The sequence below is a fragment of the Centroberyx gerrardi genome, chromosome 20, assembly GCF_048128805.1.
Source record: "Centroberyx gerrardi isolate f3 chromosome 20, fCenGer3.hap1.cur.20231027, whole genome shotgun sequence".
NCBI lineage: Eukaryota > Metazoa > Chordata > Actinopteri > Beryciformes > Berycidae > Centroberyx > Centroberyx gerrardi.
Window position 1 is genome coordinate 1,427,250 of NC_136016.1, and position 14,416 is coordinate 1,441,665.

At 39.9% G+C, this 14,416-nt stretch overlaps 1 protein-coding gene across 1 annotated transcript in view; it reads right to left on the reverse strand.

Annotated features, from left to right (window-relative positions):
- ryr2a (ryanodine receptor 2a (cardiac)) overlaps positions 1 to 14,416 on the reverse strand; it is a 246,807-nt gene that overhangs the window by 94,741 nt on the left and 137,650 nt on the right. The window contains exons 68-74 of the mRNA XM_078290909.1: positions 13,174 to 13,295; positions 12,043 to 12,092; positions 8,982 to 9,042; positions 4,739 to 4,977; positions 3,900 to 3,981; positions 3,417 to 3,547; positions 1,422 to 1,549 (exon numbers count right to left, since the gene is read on the reverse strand). Of these exons, the coding sequence (XP_078147035.1) occupies positions 1,422 to 1,549; positions 3,417 to 3,547; positions 3,900 to 3,981; positions 4,739 to 4,977; positions 8,982 to 9,042; positions 12,043 to 12,092; positions 13,174 to 13,295 (813 nt within the window). The remainder of the gene's footprint in view (positions 1 to 1,421; positions 1,550 to 3,416; positions 3,548 to 3,899; positions 3,982 to 4,738; positions 4,978 to 8,981; positions 9,043 to 12,042; positions 12,093 to 13,173; positions 13,296 to 14,416) is intronic.

A 14,416-nucleotide genomic window follows, 5' to 3' on the forward strand; every position in this document is an offset into this window, starting at 1 on the left:
TTGATTTTTTGTGTTGCCCACAGAGATAAAGCGGGGCACATCACTTGTACCGCACTTTGTGGGCATGGCCCATTTGAAACATCACGCCATTCTTATCTATAGTCAGCTGGAAACACACAATATCTTGTACTGATGAACTGTACCAGTAATAGTACAGCAGCACACTTCGACCCACACAGGGAATAATATGAAAGGATTACGTGAGGTAAGATAATTCTAGCTGTAGTGTTTATGACAGGAATGTTTGTGCAAACACTGCTGAATGATACTAAACTAGGAGTGAGGAGAGCTGATAGAATGCTGATGCACTTGCTGAGCTGACTGAATCACGTGAAAACGATTCAAATCAGCAAAGTGATTCATAACTACCACCACTACTCAGCAGGACTATCTGCAGTAACCACGGAATAATGTATTTTTGCCATAAGGTGTCATTAGTGAATTTGATTAGAAATCAACAAAATGGACTTCTTGACTGTAGTGATATGATTAGATGTGCAACATCGGTCTGTTATTCAGAAATAACATAATTCAGACCGCATGCTGCCTTCATATTAAATGTTAATCACCAATAGTTTTGAGGATCAAACTTGCTTTTAAGAAAAGCACACTGCAAAAAATATTAAGGCACTTCAACACAAGTTTCCTTGCTGCCTTAAAATTGTGAGTTGACTGAAACAGTACTGAATAGTTAGGTCAAAGATCATTAGTTGTTATAATGTAGAAAAACTAACTGAGTGAACTTAAGACAATAAGTTTAATCGACAAATGTCTAGTCATGCTGATAAGTGTTTAGTTGAATGAAGTTGAATGCATTAACTGATGAACTGCAGTCCAGTGTTACTTATTCTTTCACTAGTGAGGAGGTTTTAGTGCGAGTTGCTTATGTATCACATGATACACATAGACATGCTTGACGTGGACACTAGGACTACTTGCCATGTGTAACAGAGTATGTCTGCTTCACCTTATTGAATTTCCAAAATCTGTAGGAACAAAATATTATCATGTTTTGTTTTTTTTTCTTTAATCAAAATTTGACCTATGATTCACCTAAGATACACACATAACAAGTCTCCATCCTGTGACTTCGTTCAAACCAGAAAAAGGAAGATTTTCTGGAGAGTTAAACCAAATGCAATGCATACCGGGAAGTCTGCTAATAAGCTAACAGTGTTTCTTAATAGACTTTACAATGATCAGTTTAGTGAATGCTTTATGAGGTGTTCTTTCAAGTCACAAGATGTGAACTCGTAATTATAAGTCATGAGGCTCATAACTGGCACTTAAAAGTTGAAATTCACAAACACATGTATATACATTGTGTTCATGATTAAAGATGAGTTGATTTCACTAAATTGCACTATGAGGTTTTACAGTGGCAGAAATGCGCTTATTTTGACATTTGTCATGCGTCCTACCTCCATGACGTGGGGCATCTGAGTGTATCTCATGCCAGACTCTGCCAGCTCCATGATCTCCTCCAGAGACTTCTCCAAGGATGGGATCAGAGGACAAACCTCCCCCACCTGGCCTGGAAGACCTAGAGCTGGGAGGTGGGGAGGAAAGGCCTGACTTACACACCGAAGGTCTAGACATATCGCTAAATATTTACAATGTTCTTTTGAATACATCTTTTAGATGTATTCATATTCCTTGTCCTCTGTGAACCACTTTGTGGTGAAACCGCGCTGTATAAATAAACCTGATGAATGAAGAAAGGGGGCGTGATAAAGGGGTGGAGAGAAAGGAGATAGAGAATGAGATGGAGGATAGAGGGATGGAAAGCAGGATGGAGGAGTCTAGAGAGAGGAGAAGAAGAAGGAGACAGAGATATAGACAGAAAGAGACAGAGGACAAGGAGCAGGAAGACAAAAATCACGCTGAGAGATGAAGCTTAAATTACTTACGATACTTATGATCCTGTGTAGAATTCATAATTGAATACAATGGATTTATAAATACAGGTACAATGGACCACAGCAGTTGTATTCTCTTGGAGTAATACACTAGAAATGACAAAATAACAGAAACACCTAGCAGTATATGAATATTAAGTATCATCACTGAGGTGTTGGTTCAATTCTGTGGTAATTTTTGAGTCTAGTTTTGTGGTGTTTAGCAATTATTCTGTTAAAGGATAATTCTAGTTATTTTCCACATGGGCCTCATTTTCCTTGATTTTGCCATTATGATGACTGTGTTCAAAATTTCAGGAAAAATCCACCCTCTTACACTGATATATATCATCTATCTGTGATGTTCAATGCATTCCAGGAGTTATTTTGTGATGAAGTGTTGTAATTTTCCATTTTGCTGTAGGCTACACATTTCCCTCAACCTGCCTTACCTAGTTCTACTTAAGTTAGTGATTTCCTACATTTCCCATAATGCCTTTGGACAACCCTTTGGATGTGTGATTTTGGATGTGTGTGTTCCAACAGGTAAAACACGTACAGAATGCTTTCAAGATGAAACAACAAAATCCCGCTCTTCCACTTCTTCCGATATGAGTTGAATGCGGCAGAAGACCGGCAGCAAGCAAAGTAAATAAGGAAGTGTGTGAGCAATGCAAAAAAACGTATCAAATGGACTATTATAACTGAAATGTTGTAATAATTGTTCAATCGCAGCTATTTACAGATATGCAGTGTGAGTGTTATTGTGTTGAAAGGACGTGCTTTAACTGCTTTTTGGATTCAACTGTTGGAGATTACCGCTTTGGCCCTGTGTATGTGTATTGGACAGCAGCGCTCCCGGCGACCTGGAGGTATAAAAGCTCTACAGTGAAGTAAGTGTAAGTAAATAAGTGAGGCAAATGATAGAATTTTGAACACAGTACAAGCTAGCTAATAGGCCCTTTTCACAAACATGGCTGCCGTACTTCCGCAGGGTACAGATCGGTTCTCACCATGGCCAGCAATGTTAAAAAGCTAACTTTCTGTCGCCCATAACTCTGTCTGTGATCACTTATTTTGTGTTTCAACATAATGTATAACACAATACAAGTGTTGTCACTGATATATCTTTCTGTTTCTGTTGTCAGATGACTACAAAACTATAAAAAAGTGATTTGATCGCGGGTCACAAAATTTTAACAGTACAGAAAATAGCATTAGCCAGTTAGCATTTTGTGACCCTTGGTCACAGTTACTTGCACAGTCATCTAACAGAAACGTCCAGTGAAGATGTAGCCTAATATATGACCATGCTAAATACTGGATTACTGGTCTGCAAAAAAAAAAGAAGAAAAAAAAACGGAATTATTGTAAGTAATTACTTTACGTTACAGAACTCTTTAAAAGCTGATATGGTGGTGTTTCATGTGGTGTTTCTGTTATTGCTTTCCACCGTTCCTGTGGGTACAACTCGATGTTGGGATGAACGTAAAATGACAACATGATATTCATCAGTACCAGCCCGGTCTTTAGCTCCTTTGCTGTTGTAGATGGAGAAGCTGTTGAACTTGTTGAGGTGAGGCTCCAGGAAAGCAACAGGGAAGGCTGCTGAGAAGGCAGCTAAACACTCTCCTAGCGCTGGACGCTGTCTGGAGGAGAGGAGAGACAAAAGGCGTAAACACACCTCACACTTACAAATACACATCCATACATATCTGAAGTCAACTTCAAATAATCTTTATTGGCCGGACAAGAGAATTTGTGTTGCTAAAGCATCTGTAAGAATATAATAACCAAAAAATACAAAAAACATAAATACAATTGATCTATCCTCTCTCTGCAAGGCTATGACATGGCGTAATATTTCTTTACACTCACCCAGGACTACTGGTAGCCTTTGTGTTTATGATAGGGTGCTAAAATGTGGGAATATTTCTTTAAATTTAGGTTTAAGTTTCCCTTATTTTGTCAATAGATATAGACATGTAGGGTGTACTGTACCTCTCTACATAGATGCTCTTGCTGGTTCCCAGGGAGTAGAGGCTGTTGAGGATTCTGTAGCAGGAAACCTGGACATCATCCACTGGAGGAGGAGAGTCAACCAAATACATTTTATATTTTACATTTAAGGCATTTATCTGACTTACAGTGAGGTCAACAGTAGAATAAGCTACACTTCCTAGATCACCAACATTAAAAACAACCATATAATATTCCTGTGACCATAGAACGATGTCAGAGTGCTGGGAAAGGAAATAGAATAACAACTAAGGAGTGAGATGGAATGGATTTTTTGGCAAGCTTTTTTTTTTTTTTTTGGATATGCATCAGTTTTTGCAAAGACCAGTGTTTATTTCCGCAGCAATGTCAGATTTTCTATTTGCCTTCTATTTGTCTTATGGTGAGGCACCACGGGTGAAAACGGCAGTTTTGGCTGGATTGATCAAATTTGAGATCTTATAACATTTTGCTTCTATAATATAATACTATATATTTCATAAAATAAACACAACAATCATCAAAAACAAGTAGAAATATTTAGTTCCCCTGTAAACACGTGTAAACACGAAAATGCCCTCTGTTATCCATTGAGAAAAAAAGCATCTAACTCTAACTGATATGCAAATTCAAAAATGTTTATGAAATATTAGCTAATTTGAATATTCTGATAAAATAAATAAGTCATAATACAAAAAGTGTATTTGTGTCCATACACAACATATCAAATATTATTCTGATAGGATGAAATGATTATTTTTTTTCCTATTACGGCGCCTTAATCTTCAAAATTCAACCACCTGTAGCAGACTTGAAACCTGACTGTCCTCGTCAGTACTTACATATAAGGTCTTCCCCGAACAGGTTCTGTCCGATGTGCTCGAACAGGGAGGAGAGGACGGGCAGGAGGGAGAAGGTGGTGTAGTTGATGATCTGTGTGACGCCTCGCGGCTGGTTTCTGCTGTGGGTGAACTGGCCAAGCTTCAGATTCTCCTGGGTCTTCTCCAGATCCTCCGCCGCGCTGTCGAAGAACGATCGCAACGCCGCCTTCACCGACTCAAGACCAGTCTTCATCACCGTCCTGGTATACACGGACAAACTTAGGTTTTCACTCTCTTATTTAAAGCTGCACTAAAAATCCAGCAGCCTAAATCACAAAGTGGGGCTGCAACAGGCAAGAGCATTCCATCCCCACTAATTAACAGATTCATGCCCAAATTAAATTCTGATGGTAGTATGGTCACTGGTGGGAAATCTCAAAACCAAACGTGTCTTTTAAACAGCAGCGAGTGAGCTCTCCATCCAGAGAAAGCTGGAATAACCAAACATTAGATCTTTTACCTCTTTTTTGGTATCCTTTGGTAGGAAGCATCACAGACCAGCTGGGGCTGTGGCAGTTTACTGACGTCACCTTACAGGATTTTGGGGTACTGAAGTCCTCGAATTTCAGACAGTTACCTCTCACTTCTATCTGGGGCCACCAACACGCGAAGTCGCCTAGTACAGCTTTAATCATTTGTTATTATTCATTTAACCAGTCGTTAGTTAGATGAAGATACTGTGTGGATGTGCTAAAGGAATAATTTGCCCTTTGAATTCCAGCTGCTTATGTTTCTTTAATAAATGCATGTATATTGTCCAAAATGTGATTATGGTCCACATTTTTGCACATCCTACATATATGGTTAGTTAGGATTAGGGTTAGTTTTAGTTTGGGTTAATTTTCACGTTTTCCTTCATATTGTAATTTTTTCTCTCATTGTTTCATTTAGCATTTGCAAACTCTACTGTAGGTTGTTTCCTGTCATTAGACCTTCTAGACTAAATCAGATGAAACAGAACATTTCCCTGCTTAATCTTTCAGATGAGTTTATTCAGGTATTTCTCAAGGATGAAAAAGGCAGGAGATGAGGAGGAGAGTCAGGTAAAGTTGGACAAGAACTAGTAGGCTAGGGATCTACCTGCTAAAGGCTTAGATTTATATTTGTTTCCTCAGTCTAGGGAACTATGTCAGAATAGGCTCACATCAGCAATGATGATATCTTGCTAGTAGTGATAATAAGAGCTTTCATAGTTTACAAATGAAATAATACATTGATGTCATTGAGCCTCATTCACTTCCATTTTATTTGTAACTCATAAAATACATGTATGTCAATGAGCTGTCAATGTAAAATACATGTAATATACAGTACATGTATGTCAATGAGCTCGTCTGAACTCTCTCCAATGCCAACAGACAATGATGAGAAAATCAGCGAAAGTTGGAGAGCTTGCTTTGAAAGCCTCATATCAAGTTGCTCTTCACATTGCTCAATGTAAAAAACCATATACAATTGCAGAAGCTTTGATATTGCCCGCGGCCAGTGATATGTGCAAGACAGTGTTTGGGAATGATGAATATGTAAATAAACTGAAGACTATCCCGTTGTCAGACACAACGATTGCTCGGCGAATTGGTGAAATGGCATCTGATGTGAGGGTGCAATTAATCAAGAAACTAAAATTGGCGGAGGCGTTTGCATTACAGTTGGATGAATCTGTGGACATGTCCAAAGACGCACAGCTCTTGGCATTTGTTGACCAAAACGAAATGTGTGAGGAATTTTTGTTTTGTAAGAAGCTTCCTGAACGCACAACAAGTTCTGAAATTTTCAAAGTGATTGATTACTTTTTCAGAGAAAATGACATAATCTGGGCAAAATGTGTTGCGATTTGTACTGACGGTGCGCGAGCTATGACTGGTCAAAAAAGTGGACTGATTGCACAAAAGTCACCCCACAAGTTCTGTGGACTCATTGCATGTTACACAGAGAATCTCTCGCTGCCAAAGAAATGAGTGCTGAATTTGCTGACGTTATGGACACTGTTGTGAAGGCTGTCAATTTTATCAAGAAGATTGCCTTGCAAACGCGTCTCTTTGCTTTTCTCTGCGATGCTACGGGAGAGGAACACAATGCGCTCCTTTACCATTCTGAGGTCAGATGGCTTTCTCGTGGATCAGTATTGGCACGTGTGTTCGAGTTACGCACAGCTATCCACAAGTTTTTAGTTGGTCAAAACCACGTGGAGCTGGCTGCAGATTTCAATGACAATGTCTGGGTCACTAAACTGGAATATCTGGCAGACGTTTTCTCAGAGTTGAACAGAGTGAACAGTTCTATGCAGGGCCGCAATACACATGCCATTCAGCTGTATGACAAGATGGAAGGCTTTCTGAAGAAAACAAAAAGATGGAGAGAGCGAATCAGGGGAGGTAACATTTCCATGTTTCCGTCAATGGAGGAGTTGGCTGATTCTGCGGTGCTCTCGTCTGACGTGAAACGTGCAATTGTTGGACACTTGGAGGCACTCGAAAGTCAATTTGAAAAATACTTTTCTGAGGCTGAGTCCTGGAGAAGGGACAAGACATGGATACAGTTTCCATTCAAACACAATGCATCGGACGCCTCAAACTTGACAGCCTCTGAGGAAGATCAGCTGATCGACCTATCCACAGACAGTACGCACAAGAATGTGTATGAGTCAAGGCCTCTCATCCAGTTCTGGATCTATTGCCAGAAAGCCTTCCACCAGCTGACAGCAAAGGCAATGGTGAGCCTTTTGCCTTTTGCAACAACTTATCTTTGTGAAAGTGGATTCTCCTCCCTCACCTACCTGAAGAGTAAATACCGTTGAAGACTGCAGCCTGAGGATGATATGATGCTCTGCCTGACAACCTCCATCTCCCCCAGAATAGACAAGCTGTGTGCCACTGACCAGGGTCAGTCATCTCACTGAGGTAGGCCTATGTGTCATCCTGAAGCTAAAGTTAAGCTAAATGTTTCATTGTAAAAAAAAAAAAAGTATAAACCTCAATCTATAATAATCATAATAATAATAATAATCATCATCATCAATAATAATTATGTATAAACGTTTTAGCAACCGTAAGCATAATAACTGAGTATATGAATAGGTTAATAAGGGATTATAAATATGTTATTATAGGCCAGGCTTAAAATGCAACACAATTTTTTTGTTTTTAATCTAGGTCCCTGCTCTGTTTCTCTATCGACCAAGGGGCCCTTGGGCTGAAAAAGGTTGAAGACCCCTGATCTAACAAATGACAGTCAACAGAAAGGTCAGATCCGTTTTGGAATTGATATTTTAGTTTATTGGCAAAAAGTTTTGTAAATGCGTGACACCTACATTTTCAACAAAGAGTGAGACTGTCACACCTTGGCATCTTGGGTATCATATAAAATTTGACTTTCCCATTAGTATTTATCACTTTATTGGGTCGTTAAAGCGCACTCTACCCATAATTACAATATTTCCGACAGTATTTGAAGGCAGCATCGGCTTGCTACTGTAATAGTGCCTGTGTGGCAGACTGGCAGTATGGAAACAAGAGCGGCAAATCTAAGAGATAATGACGTAAATATTGGACTTTCGGACCCACAGTGCAATGACTTGGCTTCAGAACACTTGAATTATGCTGCACAAGCTGAGGAGTAATTTTTGGAGTAAATTTATGGTCATTTTTGGCCCTTTTTGGAAGCTGTCTTTACACAGAGAATTTATACCAGCATAGAGCCGAAAACATTTAAAAAGGAGGGCTAAATTATCCCCGCACTGACCCATCTCTCCACCTAGTAAAAAAGCCAGATCAGAACCGGGATTTATTTAGTGTAGCCTAAGTAGCCTAAAGCCAGACAAATACAGGTGCAAATGCCATGGTAACAATTACGCATAAACATTCCATCAGCTGTCTGTGATTACTTTGTAATCAACTGACCTACCTCCCTGCAGGCTACTGATTAATTTATTTGTCATATTTTCTGCATTTTGGCCGCCGATATTTTCATCTGTCGCACAACTGCACATTTTACCAGCCAAAAGCCGGCATATACCGGCTAACGGAAACCCTGGTTGTGTTGTGATAATAACAAAGACTCAAATACCCACAATGCCTAGCAGGGCAATCAGGGAACTCTCAACATTCTTTGTGTCTCTCAACATTCTTTGTGTGTACGCACACACACACACACATACACCCACAAACACACACACATACATTTGACAGTTGATCTCATCACTTACCTGGCATCCAGGGTTTGTCCCAGTATGTGCAGGCAGTTGACTATAGATGTGGCATCGTTACCTGAGAAAACAGAGAGGAGGCAGGATCACATGACGGATGGAAAACATTCTGTACTTAGGGATCACATCTATCAGGGATGTGGTGAGGAACACAGTAAAGCACCAAAAACGCACCAGAAATGTCCCCTTTTCCCATTAGAAATGAATGGGAAATGAAATACTGAAACAAATTGCTGAAAAATCACATCCCTGATGTATGTATTTTAGTGAATAAAAACAGTAGAGCATCATGTTCAAAGAAAAGAGATGCTCCGCTATGAAACAAAACAAGAGTCGTCATGCTTACAGCTTCCACAATGTTTTCATGTGAAACCTTCACTCCAGTTTGTGTGCTGCGTAATATAGTAAACCTGGGGGTCATTTAAAGCTATTGTATCATTTTATAAATGCATGGTTGTCAATCTTAAGACAAGAATGTTTTTGTTTTTTTTCAATTATTATTTTTTTATTTTATTACCCTGATTCAAAAGTGAGGATAGATGATACGGTACATTTAGCTTCTTATGTGGTAAAGTTATTCATTCCAACCCTGTTGTCTGACAGTAGCGACAGACAAATAGGAAAAAATCAACATGGCTAATATCCTAACAGGCAAAAAAAAAAATTACAAATGTCCCCCTTTGTCCCTACTGAGCCAACATGTGGATCTCTGGGTTCCCAATCATGTGTGAATTTTTGGTCCTCAGAGGGCGGAACATCTTTTTACTTTGTATATAATTACTTGGTGGACTGCTCTGAGCATTATTGTATGGTAGATTAAGTTGAATTACACACCACACACACATGCAGGTGTTGAGGAGAGGATGAGCATACACTTGTGTGCACATACAAATTCACACACACACACTTTCATGCATGCATGCACACATGTACCCATGCACACACGCACACACTAGATATTCTTGAGCATTCTCTCTCTTTCTCCTTCTCTCCCTCTCTCTCTCTCTCACACACACACACACACACACACACAATCTAAACTCCAAACAGCAGGAACACAGATGGCCTTTCGGCACCCATGTTAGTGGGTCTTACTGTTCACACTGGCCACAGTGTGCAGCTATAGTTTCGGCGCCTAATCTATTTTCTCTGCGCACCATGCGCATATTTCACAAAGACGCACCATGGAAATACACTGTAAATGTTCTATTTAGGCCTATGTTATTATTTGAGAGAGAGAGAGAGTGAGAGAGAGAGAGAGAGAGAGAGAGAGATCCCATGGGCTTTCCTAACGATTGCCTGATCACAAGTCAGGAATGGCTGAGAAAAGTCACAAACAAATAAACGTGACTGCTTTGATATGCGAGAGTCTGTGAAGAAAGGGAGAAAGTGAAGAAGATGATGTGGAAAAGTACAGTGAGGTGTCCGCATTGTGTCTAGAGAGACAACAGTAAAAAAAGATGAGGCTTTGGATGTTGTTGCCTCGGCTGTTGGAGCACAATGTAAGTAGCCAACAGCCTATTTTCACAGGGTATTTGTTTCTCCTGTAGAGCAGGAGAGCTTCTGGCCGGCGCAGAGAAACACGCTTCTGGTCTGAACAGCCCAGCTGTGACTCAAGCGCGAAAATCATGCTATGCAGCCGTTCCCCGCCTGGTCTGAATCAGTCTCTCTTCTTAGTTGTTTAGTTAAAGACAACGGTTTGATTGTTCTTTTAAACCCTGCAAAACTTTTATATTCCAGTAATTAGCAGCAGTAATTCTAAATGCTTTGGGATTTTAAAGTGCTGACTCCATGGTTTACTTCTCAGGGTTGAATGAAAAATGTAATCGTCAGTAAGTTGCTCTGCTTTAAACAGCAAAGTTTTCAATTCCCCCGAGTTTAATTTGCAATGGATATTTAAACATGCATTGGAGCTTTCATGTCATGTCATTGTTGTACTTCTGACAATGAAGAGGAAAAAAGCAGGGAATAAGTCAGCATAGGAAACAAGAGGGCAAAGACCTCAACAAGCTCAGTATTATTATTCTGTTCTGAAATGCAAAAAATGCAGCGACTACAAAATCCAAGAGCACTGGTGCAGGAAAGGAGTGAGGAGGGAGAGGAATGGATGGGTGGAAGGAGAGAGGGGGGGGAGGACATCCCTGTAAATACCCCACAGTGAAGTAAGGACAGGCTCGATAATCGCCTTAGGAAACATTAGCAGGCATGCCGCAATGCCTCTGACTGATACCACTTTGACAGCTACATACATACATTATAATTTTTCATCATACAAGTTGTTTCATAAGTTTGTTTTTACACACAACAAGTTCACATTCCCATTTAGGAGAAAAGCCTAGATTCCTTGGTTTTACTGGCTGGGATCGCCTTAGAATGATGATGGTAACAAGAGAATTAGAATGAGAGGAGATGAGAGTCAGTTCAGACAAGATAAGATGAGATTGAGAATGATAAGAGAATGAGATGAAAATGAGACCAGGAAGACAGGATGAGAATTAGAATGAGAAGGATGTTTTGACTGTTTTTAGTAATGCCCTGAGAGAAAAAATAGGTTCATAGCAGCTTAAAAGAAGCATTACAAGTGCTTTACCAGCAAAACAAAATCCACATTCACAAGTCATAAATACACAGACTGTGCCTTGCTTAATTCTTTTTATATTAATTTCAGTTAAGGCCTTCAGAGGACAGTTCATTATGATATGATGAAGTGTGCAGAACATCATGTCTAAATATGATCTAATGGTATGCTATTCTTGTCACGCTAATAAAGACAAAACTTTGTTTTAATGCATAAAATGCAGCTAGAGTTCCACCAGAGATTGCATATAAAAATGATGAAGCTGCCCAATTTGTCCCACATTTTCTCTCTCTTGGACAGATATTTAGGAGGGACAGGAGGACCCCCAGGTTGGCATGTTGGGAACGACTTCATCCTGATTTCAACCAACATTCATCACTCATTCATTAAACCATGGGCTTTTTTCTCTGATCAACCACTCATCCATTTCAAGACAAACTTAGGTGAAATAAGTGGAAGCAGCAGGCTAGAAACCGTCCTTACCAAATAAGGATATCCTATGTCTGACAAGAACTCCCAGTTTGCAGAAAAGACTGAAGAGGTGAAATGAAGGGGAGAGAGGAGGAGGAGGTACAGAGGGAAGCAGAAAAGGGATAAAAAAAGAGAGAAGTAAGACAATCAAATAAGGCCACTTGCAAGAGAGAGACAAAGAGGAAAAGTGAGAGAGACATACAGAGAATGGCAGTACAGTTTGACGACTGAGCTGTTGAGGCTTGGTTACAAAACAGCAAGGATAGCAGCATGAAACACTTTCTGAGAAGTGACTGTCATACACATATAGGCCATGAGAAACACAATATTCTCCAACATACAGTGTGGTTGTTTGCAAGGCCTTAGGTTTTGTCACTTTCTCCATGTTTAATCAAGCAGCAAAAAGATCAGATGAGGTTCGCATAAGGTTAAAAGGGGGATACCATTCAATTTAAGGATTCACATGCAGTTCTTATGGCCTAAAAGAGCCAGAATTTGTGAATAGGAGTCACTCCCAAACAACAGGGATGTCTCTAATCCATGGTTTCACATTGTTATACAGCCTGCCACTGACAATGAATGGGAGACTGATGTTGTTGACTCATGCTGTGTTTGTCTGAACTTAAACGTCAAAATGAACTTCAGTCAGTCTATCCATGTATCTATCTAGTCATCAGTCCAAAAATTCCCCTGTACCTATCATCCAGGATTTTGTCACAGTTATGTTGTAACACTTTACTTCAAGTCCTGCTCCAAAGGCATATGGCATCATAAGCACATTATAAGCACATTGTGAGTACATGATAATTATTATAATCATAGCATAAAATAATAATGTGCAAAAACAATTAGGGGGCTGAGTACTTAATGGAGCGACATCTTTTCAAATATATAATATATGGCATTGTAAATTAGTGTAGTAATCCCCTATAATGTCATGTCATTGGCTGATCATCGGAAAGGTATAGAAAGTCACGAAAGTGGTATAATGATATTGATATTTATAAGCACCATGCACTCCAAGTTCCCAGCCAAATAGACATCCAAACAGCACACTACAGTTACGTGTAAGTTAAATATACTGCTAGACAAACTCTATAACACAATATAAATTAATCTGTCCATTGGTGTCAATCACCTCACCTGGTCACCATCTCTTTCTCCTTGTTGGAGGCGTGGCCACCGCTGCTGATTGGACGGATGGCTGTGGACAGGAAGTAGAGCCGATGGTTTTTGAAGTACTGATCCACCAACGGCAAGACAACCTGCGGGTCAAATGAGACAGACACAGTGTATGGTTACATAAGTCTGTCCCTCAAACAAAAAACAAGGCCGCAGTCAAGATGTTGTTCCCCATAAATGATGCAGTCCCCCTCTGGGCTAATCAGTAACATATCACCTTGGTTTGACCTGTAACTGTAGTGCCCCCCTTGGGCCAATCAGAGTAATTTTGAACATGCTGGAAAAGAGTGGTGAGATGCATCATTCCTCAAAGTTTCATCACATAAATGGATGAATGAATGGATGAAGACTGACCCATAGTTGTTTTAGTTGCCTAAACTTAACCATAACCTTAACACTAACTTTAACCAAAGTTGTTTTACTTGCCTAAACTTAACCAACCAACATAATTGTGTCCATAAAAATATTGAAGGCCCTCCCCCGCCCCTCCTTGCTCCCCCTTTGCAAATGGTTTAGTCCACACCTGCACTAGATTCGAAAATGGCTAATCGTGATGACTGCTAGATGCGGATGAGGAACGTGACAGACACTAGTGCTTTCACGCAAACACAATCAAAACCAAAGTTTGGGAGCCAAAAAAGAAAAGAAAGAAGAGAAAGAGAGAGGAAACAGAATGTGGGAAAACAGTATCTTACATTTCTTTTTCAAAGGAAAGGTGAGCTTGCTAATGGTTTAAGACTGCTTTAAACTAATACCGGTATTTGTGTGGTAGGCTAGATTGCTTGCAGTCCGAGCAGGCTAGCTAGTTTACATCACAAAGTTATTCTTTGTGAAACTACCTATCTAGTTGTTTGGACAGAAGTGGAGAGGGGGAGAGAAGAGAGGGGAGGGAAGGCCACAGAGAGGGAAGTTGCAGGTCCCCCATCATCTGATGTGAAGACATGAGACAAGGTGAGCTTATAAGAGATGCAGGCTAAAGTGGCTGCTAAAAGTTATTCCAAGCAATTGTTTGTAACATAGTTTCAATGAAAGGGACATGTATTCATCTTGTTCCTGCAAATAAAACATGTGACTATTTAGTAAAGTCTTGTTCAACTGACTTTTATTAGGGAGTACAGTAAGCCTACATCCTTTCTTATGTATCTGAGGTAATTATTTTCGAAGATTTTTAAGAGATGGGAAGGGGGCCCACAGAGACTGCATT